Raw genomic sequence first — 26,183 nt, 5'->3', positions numbered from 1 at the left:
TTCTCTACCCCTGTCAAGATGGCGGCGGGCGCGGGGAGCGGAAGTGGTTCCGGCGCGGCCGGAGCGGCCTCGGTAGCCTCGCTCTGGAGCGAAGTAAATCGCTGCGGCCAGAACGGGGACTTCGGGCGCGCGCTGAAGTCCGTCAATAAAAGTGAGTGTTGCCGCCCTATCGGCGGTTACTCTCTATTCTTTTGAGGCAGACGAGGGTCAATGTGGACCGGCAACCCTCCGTGGTAGACAATTGCAGCAGCACAAGTGACGATGCACTTAAGTCTTCAATGGAGTTGTTCCGACTTTGCATGCTAGATTGCTACCTGTCTTTCCCCTGCCGTAGGTAGAACAGCGCCAAAGGAGTAACAGCTGGTCTTGCCTGCGGTGAAATTTAACTCGAGCTTGTTGTTCTGGACTGCTCCGCTTCTCTATTAAAGATAGAATTGTATCTGTTTTCACGCTGATCTCGTCATGAAGAAAACCTCGCCTCTGAGAATAGGTTGCTGGCTACTTTGCTTTGGCCTTAGACGATTAATGTGCCATTTTGCCCCAAGATCTGTGTTTACTTTCTGCAGTTCTGTAAAAGTGGTGTGACAGAATGACTCCTACTATTCAAAAACATTCTGTAATCAGGCATAGCATTTTATGGGGTTACACAAGCTTCCAAAAGCCGTTGCTACTCTAATGCTTCCACAAAGAGTGCTTCATTTCTGTTAACATGCTCTGCAAAATATCCATGTGCTTTGCATAAACCTATTTTTCTATGTTCATCTCAAGAGAGTTCTGATGGCTTTTAACAGCTGTGCAACAGGTTTCCTTACATGTCTTTTAGTCACTGAATTAGGAAAATGCTTCCTTTGCTGAATGGCTCCTTGTTATATAGCTTTTAAAAGGAAAAATGGAAAATAACAGCCTTTTATGGAAAATTCATCTGTAATTACATTAAGAAGATAGCCTTTCTTCATAATTGCCCTAAACAGCCATACCTTTTTAATGCTTCCAGGCACAGCTTAACTGTAATTAGGCAAAAGAAAAGTTAACTAATATTTATGATGATCCCATTCCCTAGTAGTATTAGAGTATTATTTGTCTCCTTTATCATACTATGTGAATTTAAAACACAGTTGCGTTTTAAATTATTTGGAGAAAATCAAGACAGATGTGGTTTCAATTACATGCAGGAAAGCCAGTAGTTCAGGAAAGCCAGTAATTATGTTGTTAGTGATTTTTGTCCAAAATAGAAATCTTCCACCAAATAATTTGCTTTCCAAAAATAAAATTGACCGGTACAAGAGCATATATTTTTCAGAATGCTCAGTTTATAAACCCAACTAAGTTTACAAAATCAAAGGTTTGAATAGGTAACAGAGGCAAACAGTTTTTTAGTATATATTTATTCTGTAGCTTAATGCATTGAATTTGTTTCTAGTACTACAAATCAGTAAGGAAGATGTGACAGCTTTACACTGCAAAGTGGTATGTCTTATACAAAATGGAAGCTTTAAAGAAGCCTTGAGTGTGATTCATACTCATGTCAAAGTATTAACTAGGTAAGTATTATTAAATATTATTAGACAACCTATCTCTGCTATGCTTTCTGAATTTTTTGAAATATGAAAAATAGATGTTCCACATTTCTGAAAAACATAGGGTTGCACTTATTTCAAAACACATTTGAAGGAAGTTTTTCAGAACTCACACAATTACTGTACCTCTGATGTTTATTAAAGCAACCTAGTCTTTCTCAATTTTATGAGCCTGAAAGAAAGAAATGGCTGCCTTAATAAATCTACTGATGAGATTGTTGAAGCAGTCATCTTTTTTCAGGTTTGCTCAGACATAATTATCAATGCACAGAGTTATATTTCTTATATGGTGACTTAGCTGCAACTATATATGATGATACGGTATATATTATCCCTCCTAAACTTTGTATCCAGTTCCATTGAAGTAAATCTCATATGAAATGATTTCTAGAATACTAGTAATATCAGTCCAGCAAAATATTGAATCCAGTTAGTGTGTTAAATATTCCGGAATTTCAGCCTTGTAAAAACATGAAATTGTCTGTGGGGATAGAAATAATATTATTCTCTATAACTTTAGTTTGTTTCCCCCATTAGTATAGCATGCATTGTTTTAGGCATTTTTTCCTATTTCGTCCATGGTTATCCCCCTTCCTCAACCTATATATTTGTTAAAGATCAGATATAATAATATAAGCCTTAGGAATGATGAGCTTTTAAATGCGGCCGCGCGGGCGGTGTTGGGAGCGACACGTCGCTCCCATGTAACGCCGCTGCTGCGCGAGCTGCACTGGTTGCCAGTGGCCTTCCGGGTACGCTTTAAGGTGCTAGTCACCACCTTTAAAGCGCTCCATGGCATCGGTCCTGGCTACCTCCGAGACCGCCTTCTGCCGCAGATTCCCTCCCACAGACCGGTACNTGCCTGTTTTTCTAATTCCTTTCATCACATGAAAATGTGATGAACAAATTCTAAAGGGCTGGGAAATTCATTTGGCTTCGTCTATAGTACTATTCCTTTTATTAACACAACATTAGGAGAACACAACTACATATATCTACAGTCTTGAATTCAATCAGGTTTATTTTGATATTTCAGTGTTGGAGGAAATAAAACTGCATGTGTATATACAATTTTTGATATTTTTTTTAAAGATAAAAATTAATACAAAGTAATATAAACTAAGAAAAAATAAAGTGAAAAGTGCAAGGAACAAGTAAAATCAAATAAAGAAAAAGATACGAAGAAGTAACTTCTGATCTTTACAGTAATCGAAGTACAAATTTAGCTCTTACTCTTTGGTTACAACGTAAGTATAAAAAGCCGTTTTAATCAATTCTATTTGATCTTTCATATTCATTTTTTGTTAACATCTCCGTCTTCTCTCGTTTACTCTTGAAACCTGCTAATGCTAATTATGTTAGTTTTCCCATTAATGTTTCAATTCCCTTTAAAGGATCTTCCAGGAGCCAAACTTTCAAAGCATAAGTTCTACTGACACTTTCAGAGGTTTCCAGATTAGGGTGGCCCTTAAAGGGGGGAAAAAAAGTGACCAAAAACACGAAAAACTTTCGACGCGGAAGATATCTCAACAGTTAAAAAGCCACCTAGTCGCTGCTGAGCACGCTTGCGCAGTAGAGAAATCGCGACGCACCATAGAGAGCTGTACACGACAACAGAGCCTGGATCTAGAATTATTTCCGGTATCAAAGGGGTATGTTCAGCTGTTTCCTCTGCCTCCAAAGTTCGGTTACTTCTCTACCCCTGTCAAGATGGCGGCGGGCGCGGGGAGCGGAAGTGGTTCCGGCGCGGCCGGAGCGGCCTCGGTAGCCTCGCTCTGGAGCGAAGTAAATCGCTGCGGCCAGAACGGGGACTTCGGGCGCGCGCTGAAGTCCGTCAATAAAAGTGAGTGTTGCCGCCCTATCGGCGGTTACTCTCTATTCTTTTGAGGCAGAGGAGGGTCAATGTGGACCGGCAACCCTCCGTGGTAGACAATTGCAGCAGCACAAGTGACAATGCACTTAAGTCTTCAATGGAGTTGTTCCGACTTTGCATGCTAGATTGCTACCTGTCTTTCCCCTGCCGTAGGTAGGACAGCGCCAAAGGAGTAACAGCTGGTCTTGCCTGCGGTGAAATTTAACTCGAGCTTGTTGTTCTGGACTGCTCCGCTTCTCTATTAAAGATAGAATTGTATCTGTTTTCACGCTGATCTCGTCACGAAGAAAACCTCGCCTCTGAGAATAGGTTGCTGGCTACTTTGCTTTGGCCTTAGACGATTAATGTGCCATTTTGCCCCAAGATCTGTGTTTACTTTCTGCAGTTCTGTAAAAGTGGTGTGACAGAATGACTCCTACTATTCAAAAACATTCTGTAATCAGGCATAGCCTTTTATGGGGTTACGCAAGCTTCCAAAAGCCGTTGCTACTCTAATGCTTCTACAAAGAGTGCTTCATTTCTGTTAACATGCTCTGCAAAATATCCATGTGCTTTGCATAAACCTATTTTTCTATGTTCATCTCAAGAGAGTTCTGATGGTTTTTAACAGCTGTGCAACAGGTTTCCTTACATGTCTTTTAGTCACCGCATTAGGAAAATGCTTCCTTTGCTGAATGGCTCCTTGTTATATAGCTTTTAAAAGGAAAAATGGAAAATAACAGCCTTTTATGGAAAATTCATCTGTAATTACATTAAGAAGATAGCCTTTCTTCATAATTGCCCTAAACAGCCATACCTTTTTAATGCTTCCAGGCACAGCTTAACTGTAATTAGGCAAAAGAAAAGTTAACTAATATTTATGATGATCCCATTCCCTAGTAGTATTAGAGTATTATTTGTCTCCTTTATCATACTATGTGAATTTAAAACACAGTTGCATTTTAAATTATTTGGAGAAAATCAAGATAGATGTGGTTTCAATTACATGCAGGAAAGCCAGTAGTTCAGGAAAGCCAGTAATTATGTTGTTAGTGATTTTTGTCCAAAATAGAAATCTTCCACCAAATAATTTGCTTTCCAAAAATAAAATTGACTGGTACAAGAGCATATATTTTTCAGAATGCTCAGTTTATAAACCCAACTAAGTTTACAAAATCAAAGGTATGAATAGGTAACAGAGGCAAACAGTTTTTTAGTATATATTCATTCTGTAGCTTAATGCATTGAATTTGTTTCTAGTACTACAAATCAGTAAGGAGGATGTGACAGCTTTACACTGCAAAGTGGTATGTCTTATACAAAATGGAAGCTTTAAAGAAGCCTTGAGTGTGATTCATACCCATGTCAAAGTATTAACTAGGTAAGTATTATTAAATATTATTAGACAACCTATCTCTGCTATGCTTTCTGAATTTTTTGAAATATGAAAAATAGATGTTCCACATTTCTGAAAAACATAGGGTTGCACTTATTTCAAAACACATTTGAAGGAAGTTTTTCAGAACTCACACAATTACTGTACCTCTGATATTTATTAAAGCAACCTAGTCTTTCTCAATTTTATGAGCCTGAAAGAAAGAAATGGCTGCCTTAATAAATCTACTGATGAGATTGTTGAAGCAGTCATCTTTTTTCAGGTTTGCTCAGACATAATTATCAATGCACAGAGTTATATTTCTTATATGGTGACTTAGCTGCAACTATATATGATGATACGGTATATATTATCCCTACTAAACTTTGTATCCAGTTCCATTGAAGTAAATCTCATATGAAATGATTTCTAGAATACTAGTAATATCAGTCCAGCAAAATATTGAATCCAGTTAGTGTGTTAAATATTCCGGAATTTCAGCCTTGTAAAAACATGAAATTGTCTGTGGGGATAGAAATAATATTATTCTCTATAACTTTAGTTTGTTTCCCCCATTAGTATAGCATGCATTGTTTTAGGCATTTTTTCCTATTTCGTCCATGGTTATCCCCCTTCCTCAACCTATATATTTGTTAAAGATCAGATATAATAATATAAGCCTTAGGAATGATGAGCTTTTAAATCCTTTATTTTATAATTTAGCAATTGCCAGTTGCCCATTAGAACTTAGGTTAGAAGATAAATGCTAAACCTTAGCTGTGTTACATATGCACCTGAGTTAATCTCTGAACTGACAGTTTTATCTATTCATTAAATCTCTACTAAACATCCTTTGCAAGGTTTTAATTCATATATTTACTCTTCAGGGGGGAAACTGCTGGGTCTTCTTAACTATGAAACATTTACAGTGCATTAAAATGATCTCAATTCAATTCATAATCCAATGATAATTCCAGGATGTTGTGATCATATTTCATTACGTATGCTCAAAATAGAATATTTTTATTGTATTAGGTTCAGATGTGAATTGCATCAATTATAATTAATCAATTACTGTTACATGCTGCAACTTTGAGCAGTTCCATAATATGTTTTGCCACCCACCCACCCACCCCACAGGTAAAATGTTAAATGACACAATATGTATATACAATATATATCAATGTTTTGAGGGAAATGAATAGTGAGAAATAACCTCCATATTTCGTTTATATGTTGCAGTGACTCGATAGCTTTTGAGAAGGCTTATTGTGAATACAGGTTGAACAGGATTGAAAATGCTCTGAAGACCATTGAGGGAGCCAGCCAGCAGACAAACAAACTAAAGGAGCTCTATGGACAAGTGGTAATTACTCCTTTGTTTCAAATGCAAAGGCCACCTGTTGAATTGGTGTACATTTAGTGATTATGCAAGTAAAAGAACTGGAGGTCAACCACCACTGCCCCATGTGTAGCACTGATTATAAAGTAACTTGGTATTACGTTTCCTTCTATCATATTAAAGTGTAATCTGGGACCCCAAGTGTGTGAAGGAACCTCTCTCCTGGTTATGTGGATAATTGTTTTTCTCGGCTGCTGCATATTTTAATTTTTGTACATGTATTTGTTTTATTGCTTTTATTTTTTTTATTATCCATTGTCAAACAGTGTACACAATTTTACAGAAAACTTTTCCCCCCGGAAGGTATTTTGATTTTTTTTCACAAAGCAGCTTTTTATATCTGAGTGTTTAAATGTTGTGAATATCATTATGTCCAAATTATTATCTTTTTAACTTCACACTTTTGTATGTACATGGTAGATTTATTCTTTTTCAACCATAGAGGAAAGAATGACATTTTGCTTTTCTGTTTGCTTTAAAAAAATATTTCAGATTGTGAATTGAGAGCAGATAAAAATATAGCTGCTATCGGTTAGAATTATTTTGGCTCAAATTGAGGAACCAGCTTTGTCCCAAAACTTGTAGAAGTTTTCTCTGTTGTTTTTGGAATTGCTAAAACGTGATGCTAAATAAAATGAACTGCAGTAACAGCATGTTTATCCAGTGATTTGATTTTATGTGTGTTTATTCTGTACCCGATTTACCAAGATACTAATTTTTCCTTTTTAGTTGTACAGATTAGAGCGTTATGATGACTGCTTGGCTGTGTATCGGGATCTTATCCGTAATTCACAGGATGACTATGAAGAAGAACGGAAAACCAATCTTTCTGCAGTAGTTGGTGCACAGAGCACCTGGGAGAAAGTGATGCCAGTAAGTAAGTTTGTAGTAATAATATACAGAATATGTGAACCACTCCTTTCACACCTCAGTTCTGTCACTCTGCAATAGATTAATTATATAAAGCATTTAATGATATATAGCATGTAATAATACAAGATCCTTACTCACCAGCATTAAGGTATAAAATGTCTAATGAGAATGGCGGGATTAAGAATGATTCCTGAGCCATAGAATTAGGCTCTGCCTTTTCATCAGCTCTAAGTTGGCAGCAAAATTAACTAAGAAAGCAAAACATCATCAATACATTCTTTTGCTGCATGAAAGTGTCAAAGTCTCTATAACAGGGGTGTCAAACTGCCAGCCTGTGGGCCGGACGCGTCATCGGGAAGCGACACCCACCCCATTGCCGGCAATGGCGAAAAAACTCTGATACGTTGCGTGACGTCACGTGACGTCGCAAGTTTGACATGTCTGCTCTATAATATCCTAGGGCAGTGTTTCTCAACCTTGACAATTTTAAGGCACGTGGACGTCAACTCCCAGAATTCCACAGCCAGCATTGCTGGCTGTGGAATTCTGGGAGTTCAAGTCCACATGCCTTAAAATTGTCAAGGTTGAGAAACACTGTCCTAGGGGGTAGTAGGATTTTTCCCTCAACTGTGGCATCCTTGGATCTCAGATCTCTATAGCCAAAAGGGAGCAGCAAACCCAGCCAAGATCAAAGTACCTACAGTGGTAATGAACAAGTTGTACCTCTTATCCGAGAGAACTGTGCAATGGCTAATTATAGTCATCAGTGACCCAACCATAACACTACCTTTCAGAATCAGTAGAAGATGGAGAGATACTTGCAGAATCCAGTGATGAAATAGAGCTTACTGGGTGTGCACTCTGAGAATAAGGGTTGCAGTCATTTTCTACTTTCAACAACATCAAGATATGAGCACATGTTTTAAGCATTGCATTGCTTTTTCATACCCTATTTCATACCCTGCCTTCTTTTAGATAGGAAGCAGACAAGCAGAGTTTGGGAGTTATTAATTTAATTTAATCAATTCTAGCTTTAACAACCCAAGTACCCCTCCAATAGCCAAGCAATAAACTAAAGCAAATGTCCTTTAGCATGACACTGTTATCCTTTAAGCAGGCACACAAGTTGAGAAATTGCACTATAGCTGGAAAGATACTATGCTGGAGAGGTAGCATCTTTTTATGGTGCTGAATAAAGATAGAGACTAGAGAGCCATCCGGACCCTGAGGGCTCAAAATATATTTGCCAGGCATTGACGTTTAGAATGGACATATTAGTAGAAGCCTTCCTGTGGATAACTTCCTAGGTTTGGTGGGTATGACAGAAACCTGTTCCACATCCCAATCAAGTCACTGCTCCCTTATCAGAGATCTCTCTGGTTTGGATCCAATAATGATCAATTTCAGTTTAGGGCATTGTTCCTTCAATCTGATATCAGTAGCAAAAGTATTCATTGAGGTGAGGATGGGTCTTGCAAGCCATTTAAGATGCAAACGTATGTGTGCTTTCCTATGACAAGCTATTTCAGGCCCATATCTTTATTTATTATTTGTTTATTTATTTATTTAGTGTATGGCATATCATACGTGGACTAGCAGTATATATTAACATTGTCCGTATCTCTGATTCTTGCCCATAGTCAATTACCTAATTCCTTCAAGCATAAGATACTACACTTTTCAAGTTCTGTCTGGGTTCCACCCCAGAGAACATATGTAGCTCAATGCACATTAGATGTTGAAGATCGATGTCAAATGTAAGGGAGGAAAAGCACTGGTGAATTATTTGTCTTTTATGAACAAGAAATCAGAGGAGACAAGTTTCCCAATCTGCAATTAACAGAGGATGGATGAATATATTATCTCATTCTTCATTGTCAGCAAGATGCTACCTTTTTACAATGCTTTCTGTAGTGGACCACTACACTGGCAGGTTTAAAGGCTAGAGTCCTATTAATATACATTTGTAAGGCAGTTCTAATATGGAGTTGCCTACTTTTATAAATAATAAAATAGGTAAGGATGCTTCTTTTGTAGATATATATGCTTACACTGATGTACCCTTGAAATACTGCTGTACGTCCCTCTCCCATCAGTTCAATCATTGGTGAAAAGAATTGTATTGGATTTACTGCAAAGTACTTTTCTGTCACTGGAAGATGGACCTGGCGCTCCCATCCTGTGGCTTGTGGTCCCATTAACTATCCGTATGACTCCAAAGTTGAGGTCCTTAGATGCTTAAGTGCATTATGCTAGCTATTAGACATTGTCCATCTATCTTACCATTTATAATTTGGTTGTTACAAAAGGATGCACAGTAAAGGAGGGATAGAACCACTGTTAGCTTAAGTATGTTCATGCAACTGAAGGGAAGGTTTTTCTTCCATGAGATAGGAAGAAGTGCTATCCTCTAGCTACATGTAGATTTCACTTTTTCCTTCAGATGATCAAAAAGGTACATTTTGAAACTACCCATTCATATTGGAATAGTTTAAATAAACAAGCAGATGCTATTTAAACTTACTCAAACTAAGTTTCTTATTAATTACTTTTGCTCTGTTCAGGAAGATCTGGGCCTTAAGGAAGCTACCTATGAGCTGTGTTACAATGCTGCCTGTGCTTTGATTGGGCAAGGCAGGTTGAATGAGGCAATGAAAACACTACAGAAAGCTGAAGGTAATGAGTAGTAAATTTAATTTATCATTTCCATTTTTTGAAAAAATATTTTGCGTTTAACAGCAGTGATATTCAGTTTCTGTAGAAAAATAAATCTGAGAAAGTACATTAAAAAGATCGTTCTTATGTCCTCAGTTCATTGCTTAATCCATCTGCCTAATTAGATGGCAGTACATAGCCAGACTCAAAAACAGATTGGAATCTGGATAATATCTGTGTGGACAAAACCAGGAGATTACAGAACTCTACCAGTGTTTTAATGTACCGGTACTTGTTAGAGCCACTTATGTACACATACTTCATATTCAGGGCAAACTGGTAATTAGGCAGAGAATAATGATATCACCTTTCACAGCCCAGTACTCCCAGATGTTTTCTAATATAATTCCATTTTTCTAGACTACTGGTTTGAATGTTCAGGTTGATGCTGCTACTTCTGTGCTGCTGGTGTAGACCAATGTTAAAGCTTGAGGAAATCCTAATAATCCTGGTTCATCATGAATGAACTGCATTCTGATGTTTATAGGTAGTTTGCTTTTTGATTAATTCTTCATTCCTGTCCCTAGAATCACTGCTAAAACAGCAATATCTTGTTCACATATCCAGAGTTTAATTCTCTGGATTTTTTTGTTTATAGCAGCATGAAGCCATTTAAAACCTTTTAGCATAGCTCTGTTTCTTATAAATCTTGCAACCTGAATGTTTGTGTTGGGGGGGAGACGTAACTTTTTGACTTGCTAACATTCTATCACTGCCTCGATGTTTGATTTGTGGTTTTGTATATTCCAAAATTAATTTGTTACACTTTCCCTGTAGATTTGTGTCGCCAGTCCCTCTCTGAAGACTCGGTAAGAGTTTAGTTCAATTGAATAATATACTTTTGTGCCAAATATGTTTAGATGGTTGGAACTGATGTTTGCTATCCAGAGGTTTTAATGTTTATTAAATTGATGGAGGTCATTTGTGTTTTGTATTTTATAACATGTTTTAATGGTGTCTTTACATATTTTATACCTATTTTGAATTTTAATTTAGAATTATAAACCTCATCAAAATGTAGTTTGAAATGTAATAAATAAACAGGTAAGCAATTCATAAGAATCCTTTCTGAGATATTCTGAAACAGCACTCTTTCTATTATGCCTTTAAGTAGCAACATGTCTTTTTTCTATGACTTCTTCATTAAAATGTATAGTGAAAATCTAGCTATAGGTTTGGTAGCAAGGTCTTTAAAAGATAAATAATAAAAACTGCCAGCTTTTATTGGTTTCTTGAAAGCATTTAAAAGTTTAAAGTACTTGCAGTTACTGATTTGTAGCAAAATATATTCGTTATGTTTGTAATTTAAACTAATAGGATTCAGTTATCATAAATCATGTGTTTCATATTATTTGTTTTAGGATGTGACCGAAGAAGACATTGAGGCAGAATTGGCCATTATTCATGGTCAAATGGCTTACATTTTGCAACTCCAGGGTCATACCGAGGAAGCACTGCAACTTTACAATCAGATAATCAAACTAAAGTAAGTATTTCTGTTTATTATGATGGTGCTTTTAACACTTTTTAGAAATGACATACTTACAAAAGTGGATATATTCTATTTTTTACAGACCCACAGATGTAGGATTACTTGCTGTCATTGCCAATAACATCATCACTATTAACAAGGTATAGAATTTTTGCTATAATACCTGAGATTTTTGCCACAATACGATACTGTTTTGAATGATACTACATTTTTGCAAAAATCTGCATTCTGCTTGCAAAGCAGTAGATGAAAAGATTGTTATAAGGGTCTTATAAAAATACCACGTTTATGTTAATGAAGCATTCCATTCTGTACTTTTCACAGGATCAAAATGTCTTCGATTCAAAAAAAAAAGTGAAACTGACCAATGCAGAAGGTGTTGAACATAAACTATCCAAGAAACAACTCCAAGCAATAGAATTCAACAAAGCTTTGTTGGCCATGTATACAAATCAGGTAATGTAGTGTTTAGTGGACTGGTTAAGGCATCAGGTTAGAACAGTGATGGCGAACCTTTTAGAGACCGAGTGCCCCAAAACTGGCTCCGCCCCATTCCACCCCTGCCCCGCCCCCCCGCCTTCCCACAGGGCCACTCACCGCCTCCAGGGCCCACCGTAGATCGCCCAGGCAGCCCAGCAGCGCCATGGTGGCCACGCCCTCTGCCCGCGCCCCGCAGCATCAACTGTGCGTGATGGGGTGTGAGGGCAGAGTCTTGTCTACACTGCCCGGCTGCCCTGTCCTTGGCTGTGCTGCTCCGCGTGGGCCACGCTCGGGGACGACTCTCCTCCAGGAAGGCTGCTGGTGAGGGGGTCGCAGGGGAGGCAAGGCTGGGGCAACGGCACGTGTGCCCACAGAGAGGGCTCCGAGTGCCGCCTCTGGCACCCGTGCCATAGGTTCGCCACCACTGGGTTAGAACTTGGGAGACTATGAATTCTAATCCTGCCTTGGATACAAAGCCAGGGTGAGTCAGTCTTTCTCAATCTTGGGAAGGAGGCAATGGCAAATCATTTCTGAAATCTTGCCCCAAAAACCTCAGGGTTTGTCCAGGCAGACACCAGGAGTCAACTCATTTGTTATGTCACGGGGCTTCGAAATATACAGCTTAAAAATATCGGAAGTGACTTCCTCACATAAGAAAGTAAACCTCCATGCATACAAGAATCTAACATGCTAAAGAAAGAGTAGATCAGCAATTTCCTAAAAAGCAGAGAGCTTATGTTAGAAGGAAGCTTGTGATACAAGGATCCTGTTTGTAAAGAATTATGTTCTCAGTAGCTTTTCTTTCTCAAAAAAAAAAAAAAGCTTTTTAAAATCTACCATACAATTCCATGCATTGCAAAGGTCTGTGGGTCCCATTATTTATGACAGTTGCACTGTCCCAGGATCATGTGGTCACTATTTGTAGCCTTCCCAGCTGGCTTCCAACAAGCAAAGTCAATGAGGAAAGCCAGATTTGCTTAACAACCACATGATTCACTTAATAACTGCAATAATTTTCTTAACAACTGTGGTAAAAAAAAAGTGGTAAAATGGGTCAAAGCTCCCTTAACAACTGCCTGTATACTTTTTTGGAAAATTATAATAGCATTAGCTCTTATACTGCCCCATAGTGCTTTACAGCACTCTCTGGGCAATGTCAGCATATTGCCCCCAACAATCTGGGTCCTCATTTTACCAGCCTTGGAAGGCTGAGTCAATCTTGTGCCGGTCAGAATCGAACTCCAGACTTTGGGCAGAGTTAGCCTGCAATACTGCAATCTAACCACTGTGCCACAGGGCTCTTTAATAATGCAGAGTCTACATAAAATTACTAGTTCTTTATTATAATTCCTATGCGTATATTATATTCTCTTTTGAGAAATGTTGGGCAAAGTTGCTACAAACTGGATATCCTGTTGAAGTAGTATTCAAGATATCTACGTGTTACCTATATGTCTAGCCTTCTTTCTATTGAACTGGTTTTCTGAACTTGCCAATTTTTTAATCTTACCTCTTAGGCAGATCAATGCCGCAAACTGGCATCAGGTTTACAGTCACAAAGCCCTGAACACCTCCTTCCTGTTTTAATCCATGCAGCTCAGTTGTGTCGAGAGAAACAACACACTAAGGCAATAGAGCTCCTCCAGGTATAGTTGGCTGCTTGAAAAAAAAGTACAGTAAATTTCCTCCATGGGGACAACTTAACATTCTGCTACAATTTTCCCCAATGGTTTCCTGTTAACGATTTTTTTTATTTTGATATTTCTGCATATCACTGAAAATCATTTCATTCTCTAATAGCCATGGCCCATTGCAAACATAATTCTTAATTACTGTTAACACTAACTGTATTTGTAGTCTTATTTCTGGTAGAGGCTCAAAAAATTCAATATAGGTTTAATGCTGTTAAATTTCTCATAGAGATCTGTATCAACTGACATCTTTCTCCTATCCTTGCTTAATTCCTTTTTACATTTTTGAGAATGAGCCAGAATTATTTGTCTTGTGGTTTTTAAAATTCATGGGTATCTTTAAACTGACTGGTAGCAATTGCTAGTTAGAAGAACATTTACAGTTTTGATTGTTAGTTGACAATAATCACGTCGGAGACACCGATCTTATACAAAGGTGATCTTGATGACATCTTAATCTATACCGACATGTCATCTATACATGACAGTTAATAGAAATATAATACTGTACTGCGTTACAGCTCCTAAGTTTCTAAGAGGAAAATTAGTGCATCTGATTTTTTTTTAACTTTCACATAGGCAATAAAGGAAGACACGATGAAGATTCATAACATTACTTGTGGTATAGAACAGAGGTCCCCAACCCCCGGTCCGTGGACCGGTACCGGGCCGCGGCATGCCAGCAACCGGGCCGCACAATCAAGCAAAGCCCCATCCGCGGGATGCAGGCAGCACACAAAACCACGCCCCCTCCAGTCCATGGAAAAGTCTCTCTCCACGTAACCGGTCCCTGATGCCCAAAAGGTTGGGGACCTCTGGTATAGAAAATGGGGATTGAAATAAATGTTCCTCTTTCACAATATTTGAATTTTGAGGGAAGTTCAAAGCCTATAAAAAGAAGCGCTTTTTGCATAGGTCATAGTTAAGCTATCATTAATGCTATAAAGCAGGGGTCTTCAAACTTGGCCCTTTTATGACTTGTGGACTTCAACTCCCAGAATTCCTCAGCCAGGCAAGCTGGCTGAGGAATTCTGGGAGTTGAAGTCCACAAGTCATAAAAGGGCCAAGTTTGAAGACCCCTGCTATAAAGACTACTACTTGCTATTAGTGGCTATTAGGCTTTGCAATCTCCCAGATCAGAGGCTTCATGTCTTGGATACTGCTGCTAGGAAAAACAGTGGAATTGTGAATCATCTTCTATGCATCTGATTAGCCAAATGCTTCATAAGTGAGCAATCAGCTTGATTCAGCAGAACTGCTGTCTTAACTTTTACAATTAGACTATTTTTTGTGTGTTCGCATTTAAGAGTTTATTATTGAGAGCTAAATATTCCCTTATGTGATAGTAACTTATAATAAAGTTCCTATTTTGTAGATTTTGAAGCAAATTAAATCTGATTTGAATTCTTCTTTCTGACCTGTAGGAGTTTGCAGATCAGCATCCTGAGAAAGCATCTGAGATTAAATTGACCATGGCACAATTAAAAGTTGCTCAAGGTACTCTGCCCCCATTTGCCAGTTTTTTAAAGAACTTTCATATGCTGATAGTAGCACCGTTACACTCTTAATGTTGTTTTTGCTCAATTATTACTTCTATGGAACATATTGCTGTTTTCTTGTAAGAATAAGCTAGCATTAGAAGAAAACAGTTAATTGAGCATCTGCTTTGGGGAGACACTTAAGCCAGAAATTGCTTCCTTTGTGCTTAAGGATCAGATGAATTCTTTGCTTAAAAGAAATATTATAAATTGAATACCATTTATAGTTGTGCATTTTGTATGAAGTTGGTTTTGCTTTTCAAGGACCGGGATACAGAATTATATAAATAATGCTGTGATATGAGCAATACACACATTTGATAAATAAATAAAAACTTAACTATGACTAATTAGCATTTCTATTCTGCCATCTCTTGTGCTTCTAAGATTTCAGAAGGCATTTCCTACATACTTGTGATATTTTTGTATTCATCAGAGGCATAAGCCTTCTAATTTTTTTTATTAACTTTTGTCTGCTTAAATAATAACTGATATTCCCAGAAAGCTGGCTTCTGCAATATTGTATATCTGCAAGCTGCCTAGTGTCGCTTCTGGCAAAATAGGCAATTTACAGATTTAATAATAAATAATTAAATATTGTGATACAATATTGCAGCTCTAACTGAAGATTTGTTTGGTGTAGCCCTCTTCTTGCTTAGATAGTAGAATTAATGTCTAATAAAGAACTGGATAAGAATATTGATAATTATGTCATTTGTTCTCTATCAAAGGCAGTGTCACAAAAGCATGCATCATCCTAAGGACTATAGATGAGCTAAGGCATAAACCTGGCATGGTGAGTTATAGATATAATTAAGCATATATGAGCTTAGTTATAAATTCCATAATAAAACAAGAAATTCAGAATTTTCTTTTGAAGTCATTCTAGCACAACTGACCTGATTTGTAAAAGCAATGACATTGATAATCATGGCCAATGTGTTATATTCATTTATGAATTTATAAACTGTCAGGATGACTCTTGTGCATAAAAACAAGAGTTGCAGCCAATGCAATAATAGTAATAATGAACAGAAATATACAATTTCAGTAAAAATTATAATTACAATAATCCTTGCATTGGGTACTTTATAGCAGTCTACTCCCAAAGGCCTTCTGGATCAGCTAGGTTTTTATTGGCAAGAAAATTACTTTTTTTGTTTATAAAATGTATACCATTTACTTGTTTGATTTTATTTTAGTTCTGAAGGATACTTTATTTCTTGAGTAGTGATTCCATTACTCTTGATTCCGTTCATTTTTACACACAATTTACCCAGTAAGAAAGTTAACAATTAAAACACAATGATAGTCTTTGTTTCAACGTTTATTACTTAAGTAAATGTTGTCTTTCTGCTATCGCCCATTCATTACTGAGTGGCTATAGGTATCAGCATTGGTGACAATGTATAGCCATGAAGAAGATATTGACAGTGCCATAGAAGTCTTGGCACAAACTATTGAATGGTATCAAGAATTCCAGGTAAGTTATAGAAGATAAGGTTGTAATGTACAATTATAGGAGTGAAAATCTTGTTTTTGAATTAAATGCAACTGTTTCTCTAGAATAGCAAACCCCCAGGTGTTTTATTTAAAAGATTTCTGTGATTTCTTAAGCAACTCTGGGTGGCTTACAATTACCATAAAAACCAATAAATAAAACAATAATAAAAACAATAAACAAAAACCCTTTTAATGGTCTCTTCCCTCCTAACTTTCAAAAAAAACAAAACACTGCAATGCCATAGTTATTCCATCAAGTTTTGGGGCAGGTTGAATATAATGTGTGATTTGGAAAATTCAGAGAAACAGCAGAATAACCTACTATTGAAGAAGTGCAGATAGAAATAAGCAGTAGTTCTTTCTTTTGCATAGATAGATAAAGTATGCCTCCAGTTATAACTAATAATAAAATATCCTCCAGTTAACAGAGATCTGATAAATTCTATGGCCTGGAATTATGCAGGTTATAACCCCATCTCAGTGGATTACTCTTGTTAGATATTGGAATAATTCTACAACAATAAGTGATTTTTTATAGCTGTAGCTTTGTTGATTTGAGACAGAATTGGTGTGGAACAGAACAGGGAAAGGATTATTGATAATTTGATCAATGTACTATTTTAAAAAATAGTTATCCAGTAAACTTGACATAAATACATGGCTGCTTCCAAATTATCTCTTGAACTTCAGTATTAAAAATGAGTTTCAAAGGCATAAATTTTCTCAGTGTTCTGTAGGATACTGTGCTGCAATAAATATTTATGTATAACAAAAATTGTACGCAGCCTTTGTAAATCCTTGCCAACCTATGAAAGTTCAATATAAAAATAACCAAAGATGATTCAAATCGGGATTATAGATTTGCTACTCAGATTGATACATGACACATTCTGAAAGCCCAGAGCCCAGGCATCATGTTAGTTGCTTTCAAATTAAACGAATACTGTATTTTTTTCAGCCCAAGTCTCCAGTACTTTTGTCACTAATAAGAGAAGCTGCTAACTTCAAGCTGAAGCATGGCCGAAAGAAGGAAGCCATCAGTGACCTCGAGGAACTGTGGAAGTAAGTCTTTCTGAGAACCCGTAAAAAAGAAGCTTACAGGAAGTGAGAAAGACACTCACAAGTATGCTCCCGAGCAAATATATTAAAAATAACATAAACTACAGTCTGTTAAATCCAAACATGGTAGTAATTGGAGCACTGATCAAAATTAGGCATGGTCTCACAGTGCAGAACTTTGAGGCAGGTGGACAAAAATAATGATTCTCCTCGCATTTCAGCCTGGCCAGAAGTATTTTGTAGAGATCATTCAGGAAACAAATCTCAAGGGTCCCTTGGTAAATATTGAAATTAAAATACACTGCAAATGTGAGTTTAGCCTATGTGCATGTTGATATAAAAAGCAATTTTACAAGTAACAAATATATAAACCTCTTAGCCAACATTCAGCTTCATTGCCTTTGATGTTTCATGATTCAAATTCCACACTTTCCCTCTTCCCCAAGAACAATTTCATTCTTTTGTTAGTGAATCACTGAAGTTGTTAAATTAGTAACACAGTCTTTCACTGTGTTACTGACTTTCACACAGTCAGTTTCACTGTCTTTTTAGTTAAACACAAAATTCCATGGCTCCTTGCCTCATATCTTTATCCTGGTAGTTCAATGGATAGTCTATTGAATTTTAAATTGAAACATTATTCCCTACACCAGTGGTGGCGAACCTATGGCACGTGTGCCAGAGGCGGCACTCGGAACCCTCTCTGTGGGCACACATGCCGTTGCCCCAGCCTCACCTCCCCCCATGACCCCCTCCTCACCAGCAGCCCTCCTGGAGGAGAGTCGCCCCCGAGCGTGGAGCATGCAGAGCAGCACAGCCAAGGACATGGCAGCCAGGCAGTGTAGACAAGACTCTGCCCTCATGCCCCATCGCGCACAGTTGATGCTGCGGGGCGTGGGCAGAGGGTGTGGCCACCATGGCGCTGCTGGGCTGCCTGGGCGATCAGCAGCGGGCCCTGGAGGCGGTGAGTGGCCTTGCGGGCAGGCGGGGTGGGTGGGGTGGGGACGGGGTGGAGGCGGAGCGATGGTGGGGCAGGGGGTGGAGCGGGAACGGGGCCAGCTTTTGGGCACTCGGTCTCTAAAAGGTTCGCCATCGTTGCCCTACACTATTCATTAGATTTTTTTTTATTGTCCTCAGACTAAACCTGTAGGAATGGGCAAACTTTTAATCTTCCTCTTGGAGAACGTATTAGCTGCCTTGTGATTCTTTCTAGTTTGCATGCATTTGATGTATAAAATCTAACTTTGGGTACTGCCACTGCACTAAGTGCTCTCTAATAAAAATAGATTTTTGGATGCATTTTAGATATTCCATCTTACTATTTTTGTATACAGTGGTCATGCTTTGTTACTTTAACCAATCTGTTGTTGAGGGAAATTACTATATCTGATCTTTGCAATAATCCTGTACAGCTGGTCCTGTTGAAATATTTTGGCAGATTTGGTAGAACAGAGGCAGCGCTTTCCACAGTAGTTGGTGGTTGACCTTGACTACCAAATTCGATGAGTTTCAAAGCAGTTGAGTACCAAGATACCACTGTACCATATTGACTTCTCTCAAGGTGGTTTCTGGCTGTAACTTGGATAAACTTACTTCATCCAGCAAAATCTTAAGTTTGTAGCCATGCTGATTCTTAAAATGAGGGTTGGGTTAATAAAACAATATATAAATCATCTTCTTAATCCAGCTGGATTTTCCTGCCTCTTTCCTGATATGGAGGTAGGTGACTAGAGCAGCACTGAGCTGCAGCTATGTTTGAAGCAAAAGATAAGGAGGCTACATAGTTCTTGAAATATTGCTTGTAATTCCCATGAGTTTTAGCAGTGGGATACTTTATGGTTGCTGATATCCAGAAATCCTTTCTCTGATGTTAGTGGAAAAGATATTTGATTAATTCAGCTCTTTGCTTTCATAGACAAAATCCAGATGATGTCCATACCTTGGCTCAGCTTATCTCTGCCTACTCATTGGTTGATGCTGAAAAAGCCAAAATGTATCCTTTCAATGGGGTCGAGGAGATGAGTCTATAGGCACTCTTTGGCCATTCCATCAAGTAGACCTGTTTGCCACAGTGAGGCTTTTTATTATTACCTTCCTGTACGCCAAATTATTTTTTATTCACCTTCATGTTGTTTGTTTCACAATTCAAATCATCCTTTTGCTTTTGTTTATCTATATTGTTATTCCTAAACTCTTTCCTTGCACTAGTCTTAGCAAACACTTGCCTTCTTCAGACACAATGTCTTTGAAAGTAGATGTAGATGCGCTGGAAAACTCTCCTGGAGCAACATACATTCGGAAAAAAGGCGGGAAACCCACAACCGAAAATCAGCAAAAAGAACAAGGGTAAAATAAGCTTTCTAAAATGATTATCAAATGAATTATAATCTCAAGCAAAGGGGATATGGAGAAGACCAGTTCCATAACCAAAACAAACATACTGGTTATACATTTCTCTCTTTCTTCCTTTTTCATTCTAAATCAAAGTCCTAAAATTCTTCTTCGGCAACTGCTAACTTCAAATCTTATTATGCATTTCATTTCAAACATTTTCTTGCTTTTTTTTTTTTTTAGACAAGGGGATGTTAAGAAAAAGAGGAAGAAGAAGAAGGGTGAGTGTCTTATTGCTACAGTAGTAGCTTTTTGTGAAACCTCTATTTGGGGACTTGGCTATTAGGACCTAAACACTTCCCAGCTAAAAATAAAATTTAAAAATATAGATTTGATTTTATAATGCAGCATTAGCTGTAGCCTTTCTGACTAAATTATTATTTAGAAGGTAATACATTTCTGATATCTAATTGTTGGATGAAACAAAGAAGACTTGCTGTCCTGCTTCCCGAAAGCAATTGTTTAGTCACAACTGGATGCAAGATTAGATAGATTTTTGGTAGGTTTTTTTAATGCATCTTCTGAACTTTTTTTTTTTAAAAACTGCCATGCTTGAAACAAATCCAATTTTTACGAGGCAGAATTTCATCTTTGCATAGTATGCTAGTTGTGTTGGTATTGCATTATCACAAAAAGGGACTTTTAAAAAAGGTATACAGACAATAATACAAAAATCATTGTCCCATACATAAAACGTTTAGGTTATATGAGTTTTGCAGTGGAATAAAACTTGGGGTTATATGAGTTTTGCAATGCAGCTGTTTTCAAACTGAGCATACAGACAATCATTCTATTCCAAATACTATGTAGGAAAACTGCCAAAGAATTATGATCCTAAAATGACACCAGATCCTGAACGGTGGCTTCCAATGCGAGAACGCACTTATTATCGTGGGAGAAAGAAAGGCAAGAAGAAGGACCAAATTGGGAAAGGAACTCAGGGAGCAATGACGGCAGCTTCCTCCGAATTGTGAGTAACTAGTTACCTAAACTTGTGGACTTCACTTTTGGGCCTTAGTGCTGCTCAAAAACTGATACAGGTAGTCCTTAACTTACAAACATTCATTTAGTGACCATTCAAAGTTACAACAGCACTGAAAAAAGTGACTTATGTCTGTTTTTTATACTTACAACCACTTGGCGACTGGAAGCCAGATTCACTTAACAACTGTGTTACTAATTTAACAACTTCAGTGATTCACTTAACAACGGTGGCAAGAAAGGTTGTAAAATGTGGCAAAACAACTGTTTTGCTTAGCAGTGGAAATTTTGAGCTCAGTTGTGGTCGTAAGTTGAGGATTACCTGTAAGAAGGATAAAGGGATAGATATTTCATATTAGGGACAAAAGATGATAATTCTTTGCCTTGATAAATAAGCACATCAACCAGGAATCAGAAATAATTTTATATTACCCATATAGTTGCGTTTAGTTAGCATATAATTAATTACAGTATATGGATTGAGAAAACGAAGGGCGAGGAGTTTTATGCTGTAGACAAGGGGGAAAGTAGGCAATAAAACAATGTTTTGTTCTGAATTACTTCTTGAAACAGAGCTTCTTTTGCCTGCATAGGTTTATTACATGGCTACTTCTATACACAATATTCTTAGATATATCTTTCTGCAGATGTTATCTTTTAAGTATTTTATCTTTAATGCTGTCCAGAAATTGTTTTCTACTGTCCTTGGAAAAGCAGAATGTGAGGCCAAAGTGTTGCTGCTAAGTGTTATCTTAAACATTCACCAATACTTTGTGACCCGAAATGCTTAAGGGAGATGATGTTGCGAGCTTGAAATAATTTAATATGGCTTCCTATTTGGTCCCACAGTGAAGCAGATTAGGCTTTTGTAAGTTTGAGTACAGGTAGTCCTGGGCTGCCCACTTAGCAGTTTGAAAGTATGCAAATGTGAGTAGATAAATAGGTACCACTTTGGTGGGAAGATAACAGCTGTCTCATGCGCCTTGGCTTAGAGCCATGCTGGTCACATGACCACAGACATGTTTTTGGACAATGCTGGCTCCCTCGGCTAAGAAACGGAGATGAACATCACCCCCTAGAGCAGGGGTAGGCAACCTTGGCTCTTTTATGACTCGTGGACTTCAACTCCCAGAATTCCTGGCTCAGGAATTCTGGGAGTTGAAGTTCACGAGTCATAAAAGAGCCAAGGTTGCCTACCCCTGCCCTACAGTCAGACTGGAAAGGGAAACCTTTACCTTCACCTTTAATCCCGGACTTAAGATTTTTGGTTTAATGATGGTTTCAAAGTTATGATGGCCTCAAAAAAAGTGACTTACGACCTGTTTTTAAAGTTGCAACTGTCACACAACCACCATGGTCGTGTGATTGTGACTTGGGCACTTGGCAACTGCTTGTATTTACAAAAGTTGCAGCATCTTGTGGTCTCGTGATTGCGATCTGTGACCTTCCTAGCCAGGTTCTGATAAGCATATTCAATTGGGGAAGCCGGATCAACTTAACAACTGTATGATTTACATAATAATTCCGTGATTCATTTAACAGCCATGCTAAAAATGGTCAGAACATTAAGTCTGATCATTAGATAAGTCACTTATGACTACACTGACAGATATTCTGATCCCAATACGGTCATAAATCGAGAGTTGTCTGTATGGCCTTCTCAATATCAGTATAGGAAGGCAAAGGACAAACCTTATAGAATCCATTGTTCTCACAGTATGAGCCTGCAAACAAAAGCGTGAGGTTGCAAAAAAACAGGATCTGTGAATATTCTCATTTTGTGAATGGATCCAGTTCTTGAAGCCTGGCTTTCTGTTCATATATCCCTTATAGCTCCATTTCTGCAGCTATTTCTGCTTTTTCCTGAGCAATTCTGGCAGACGTTGGAGAGAATGGAAGGTTATAGCTGTATTTGGGGAAATCAGCAACTTTTACCTTTTACAGTTAAGAGAACTCCATGGGAAATTTTTCTTTGTAAAAAGCTTTGAAAGGTTTTGTGGTAGCATTGAATGGTAGCATCATACCCTGAAGTAATCTCCATTTTTAGCCATCTCAAATTATGGGGCACAAGCTGTTGCATTATTGGTTCAGAAGCAAAGGATCTGTAAGAAATTTGGCACACCAAGCAGCAAAACCATCACAACTATCTTGTTTACTTTCCCACTGCTCGATGGGCTTTATTAGTCAAACTATATATTGCTGTATGTCTTTGAGATAAATACTCTACAGCTTAACAACAAAATTGTGTAGAAGTTCTTTGGTTAGATTTTGAACTCCGTACAGATGATCAAAGATAGTAAGTTGACAGATAACTTCATGTAGATGGAAATTAATCCTTGGAAAATAGCCGTACATACTAGTTAAATGCTTGTCAGCCTTACAGAGCTTTCTAGACCAGGGGTGTCAAACTGCTGGCCCGTGGGCCAGACGCATCATCTGGAAACTGCGCCCACCCCATTGCTGGCAATGGCAAAACCGCCCCGATACGTTGCGCGACGTCACATGACGTCGCGAGTTTGACATGTCTGTTCTAGACAAAGAAACCAATGCATATTGGTCTAAAATTTCTTTTATTACAATAGCTTTAGTAACAGAATATTGCAATTCTGAATGTGCTTCCCTCCCTCATTTTATCTATGAATTGGGGAGGTGGACTACCTGAAGTGTTTCTCAAGTTAGTTTCTGGGAAAGGACTCGGGTCCCACTTGTCTGATCATTGCCCTGATAGCAGTTCTTCCAACTATCCCCCAAAGCCATTTCCAATGCCCTCTTCAGTTCTTTGCAAGCAAAGGTTAGAATTCATATGTAGCTTTATCTTATCTTAAATATGTGAATATTGAAATTTCTTTATAGGTAACGTGTTTTGGTCTGTTCATAGGCTATAAACTAAAAATCAGCTTTATATCTGAATCCTAACAATTATCCTTGTTATTCTTTTTTTGCAGGGATGCTAGTAAAACTGCTAGTAGCCCACCTACATCCCCACGGCCTGGCACTATAACAGCCATTCCATCGGCATCAACAAGCAACATGATACCACCCAGGCACCAAAAGCCTCCTGGTGCAGCAGCAACAAAGAAGAAACAGCAACAGAAAAAAAAGAAAGGTGGGAAGGGAGGCTGGTGATCAGGACAAGCAGCTGAAATTGCTATATATTTTTTCTTATTATGAAAACTACGAGTATAATAAAGGTCAAACAAAAACAATATGAATTTTTCAAAATTGTGTTTGGTCTTTATAATTTTTACCAGAGAAAGCTTGTTTTTTGTTTTTGTATTAGAATCCATTGCTGTGTTAACGGCATTTCAAGAAGGCATTTAATTAAATGAAGGCTGAATAGCAATCCTAAGAAGGGAATTAAGTTCTGATTATTTTTTTTACTTGAAAATGTTTTAAAAATAATCTCTTTAGCTGGTTTTTGTGCAAGTTCATTGTCTAGTAGCAACAAGCATAGATTGTTGGAAACCTACATTTATGGCACTGAATGAGAAATAAGAAAGCCGAGGATTCATACTGAGATTCCATTCTTTTCTATGGCTTGAGTTTTGTTTTGATTATATCTTTGACATTTTGCAAGTTTTATTTCAGTAAATGCACCCAATTTAGAATATTCTAATAAAATGTTTAGATTAGGACTGTTCTGTTCCTTGTACAAAACAAAACTTTTTTGTGCACTCTCCTAATTTTTGTTAATATTTTATTTTTCCATTTTGTTATATAGTAACACAGAGTAGACTTAGAAAAAAATGTGTTCCTGCTTTTCTGTTTTGCTAAGATTACATTGTTAAATATATTTACCTACAAACGATTCCACTTCTGAATGTACATTTATAAAATGTTAGCATTCATCCACTAAAGCATTTGTTGATCTACTACTTAAAAATTTCAGTACTAATTTAACTATATATCTACTGTTTTCAAAGAGTTAATCATAAGAAAAGACAAACCTTTCAAGAGAAATAAGAACTTATGGTCATGATGTATAGATTTATAAATCTGCAGGTCGTAGATTTTGAAGAACAAAAGAGTTCAAAGAGTGTTAAGGTCCTCATTTGTTTATTTATTGGACATAAAACTAGCATTCTGGCTAAATGGTTGCACTTTCTACAGAGGAATTCTACTATATTTCTTTTATAGCTATATGTGAATAGAGTAAATTTGTGTATTTGCTCTTAGATTCTTGTTTAGTAATAATTGCTCCCTAATCTTATGGCTTTCAAGAAGAACTTTTCATTCAGTCCATAAATTTCATTAAATTGCTTCATACTGCCTCTGTCTGGAAGGATAGCAAGTACAGATTTTCTTTCAAGACTTCATTCAGTTTCTGTCTTGACACTAAAAGTTTAAACCTGATAAGCTATAAAAAAAGGAAGAAATCTAGAATGTCAGATCCTTCCAATTCGGTCTGAATCTTTTTTCTACTTTTTTTCCACACACATTAATAGCTGTGTCAATTCCATCACTGCAATTTGAAATCTTTCTTCCCCTCCCACCAGTTTTTTTTTGGATAATTATTGCAGCTGTAATCAGAATTTTGCAGAGCTAGATACATAGGAGTACCACAGATATATGTTGCTAAGGGAAAAAGATTTTCCATCTCCAGGATGGATTGGTTTATTTCTCTATAGAACATAATTTATACACTGTCTCACTTATTCAAGGCTATAGCTGATCTTTGTATGGTGCACTTATACAACATTACCCACTACACTGCATGTGCAGGTATTAAGAATGACATACAGTATAAGTTTTTATATAAACTATTTTAAAAATTCCTTTCTCACTCCTTTGGGTGTATGTGTCTTCTTCAATCCCGGGTCCTCTAGCAGAGGCCTGGAAGTTAAGACGGTTCGGCAAAAGATCTTAGCTGTTTCTAGCACTGCACTCTTCTGGACTGAGAGCTCTGATGTTGCTTCTGGGATCTGTTGGACTCACTCTCACAGCTTTTACACACACAGACATAAAACCTAAACTGAGAGAATGGCCCCAACAAAGGAAGGCACACAGCACCCATGGAGTGACAAGGGATTTATTTTAATTTATATATTATGACAAAACAACTAAACCTGTCCATAACATATAATAGTGCTCACTTGTTTTCTGACTATTGTAGTGAACTGTTGAATTGTAAAACAATTCAGTTTTACTTACTATCTTCTATTCGAGTGTAAAACTACCCTGAAAAAACATATTTTCCCAATAATATTTTGATAAGTTGCAACCCAAATCTCAAACTATAAATTGAAAACTACCA

At 37.5% G+C, this 26,183-nt stretch overlaps 1 protein-coding gene across 2 annotated transcripts; it reads left to right on the top strand.

The window, feature by feature from the left end:
* SRP72 (signal recognition particle 72) lies at positions 1-24,802 on the top strand. 2 transcript variants are annotated; one of them, XM_015813846.1, is made up of 19 exons: positions 1-151; positions 1,421-1,541; positions 6,047-6,170; positions 6,936-7,079; positions 9,644-9,755; positions 10,572-10,603; positions 11,156-11,280; positions 11,369-11,426; positions 11,611-11,742; positions 13,284-13,412; positions 14,882-14,954; positions 15,727-15,791; positions 16,383-16,478; positions 17,457-17,560; positions 19,473-19,550; positions 19,766-19,903; positions 20,132-20,169; positions 20,759-20,918; positions 23,875-24,802. In XM_015813846.1, the coding sequence occupies exons 1-19, from the start codon at positions 19-21 to the stop codon at positions 24,053-24,055; spliced, it is 2,043 nt and encodes a 680-aa protein (XP_015669332.1). In that variant the 5' UTR covers positions 1-18; the 3' UTR covers positions 24,056-24,802. The 2 variants fall into 2 exon arrangements, with proteins under 2 accessions (XP_015669332.1, XP_015669331.1); XM_015813845.1 differs by lacking the exons at positions 1-151; positions 1,421-1,541 and adding exons at positions 3,270-3,420; positions 4,690-4,810.
* Positions 24,803-26,183: the final 1,381 nt, after the last annotated feature.

The sequence above is a fragment of the Protobothrops mucrosquamatus genome, unplaced genomic scaffold, assembly GCF_001527695.2.
Source record: "Protobothrops mucrosquamatus isolate PMUCROS unplaced genomic scaffold, P.Mucros_1.0 scaffold199, whole genome shotgun sequence".
In the NCBI taxonomy this organism is placed as follows: Eukaryota; Metazoa; Chordata; class Lepidosauria; order Squamata; family Viperidae; genus Protobothrops; species Protobothrops mucrosquamatus.
This window is presented reverse-complemented; position numbering and strand designations above follow the sequence as displayed.

Coding starts and splice junctions, on each gene's coding strand:
- SRP72 (XM_015813846.1), top strand. CDS start 19: ATGGCGGCGGGCGCGGGGAGCGGAAGTGGTTCCGGCGCGGCCGGAGCG. Junction 9,756..10,571: donor AACACTACAGAAAGCTGAAG/GTAATGAGTAGT, acceptor CTTTCCCTGTAG/ATTTGTGTCGCCAGTCCCTC. Junction 11,281..11,368: donor AATCAGATAATCAAACTAAA/GTAAGTATTTCT, acceptor TATTTTTTACAG/ACCCACAGATGTAGGATTAC.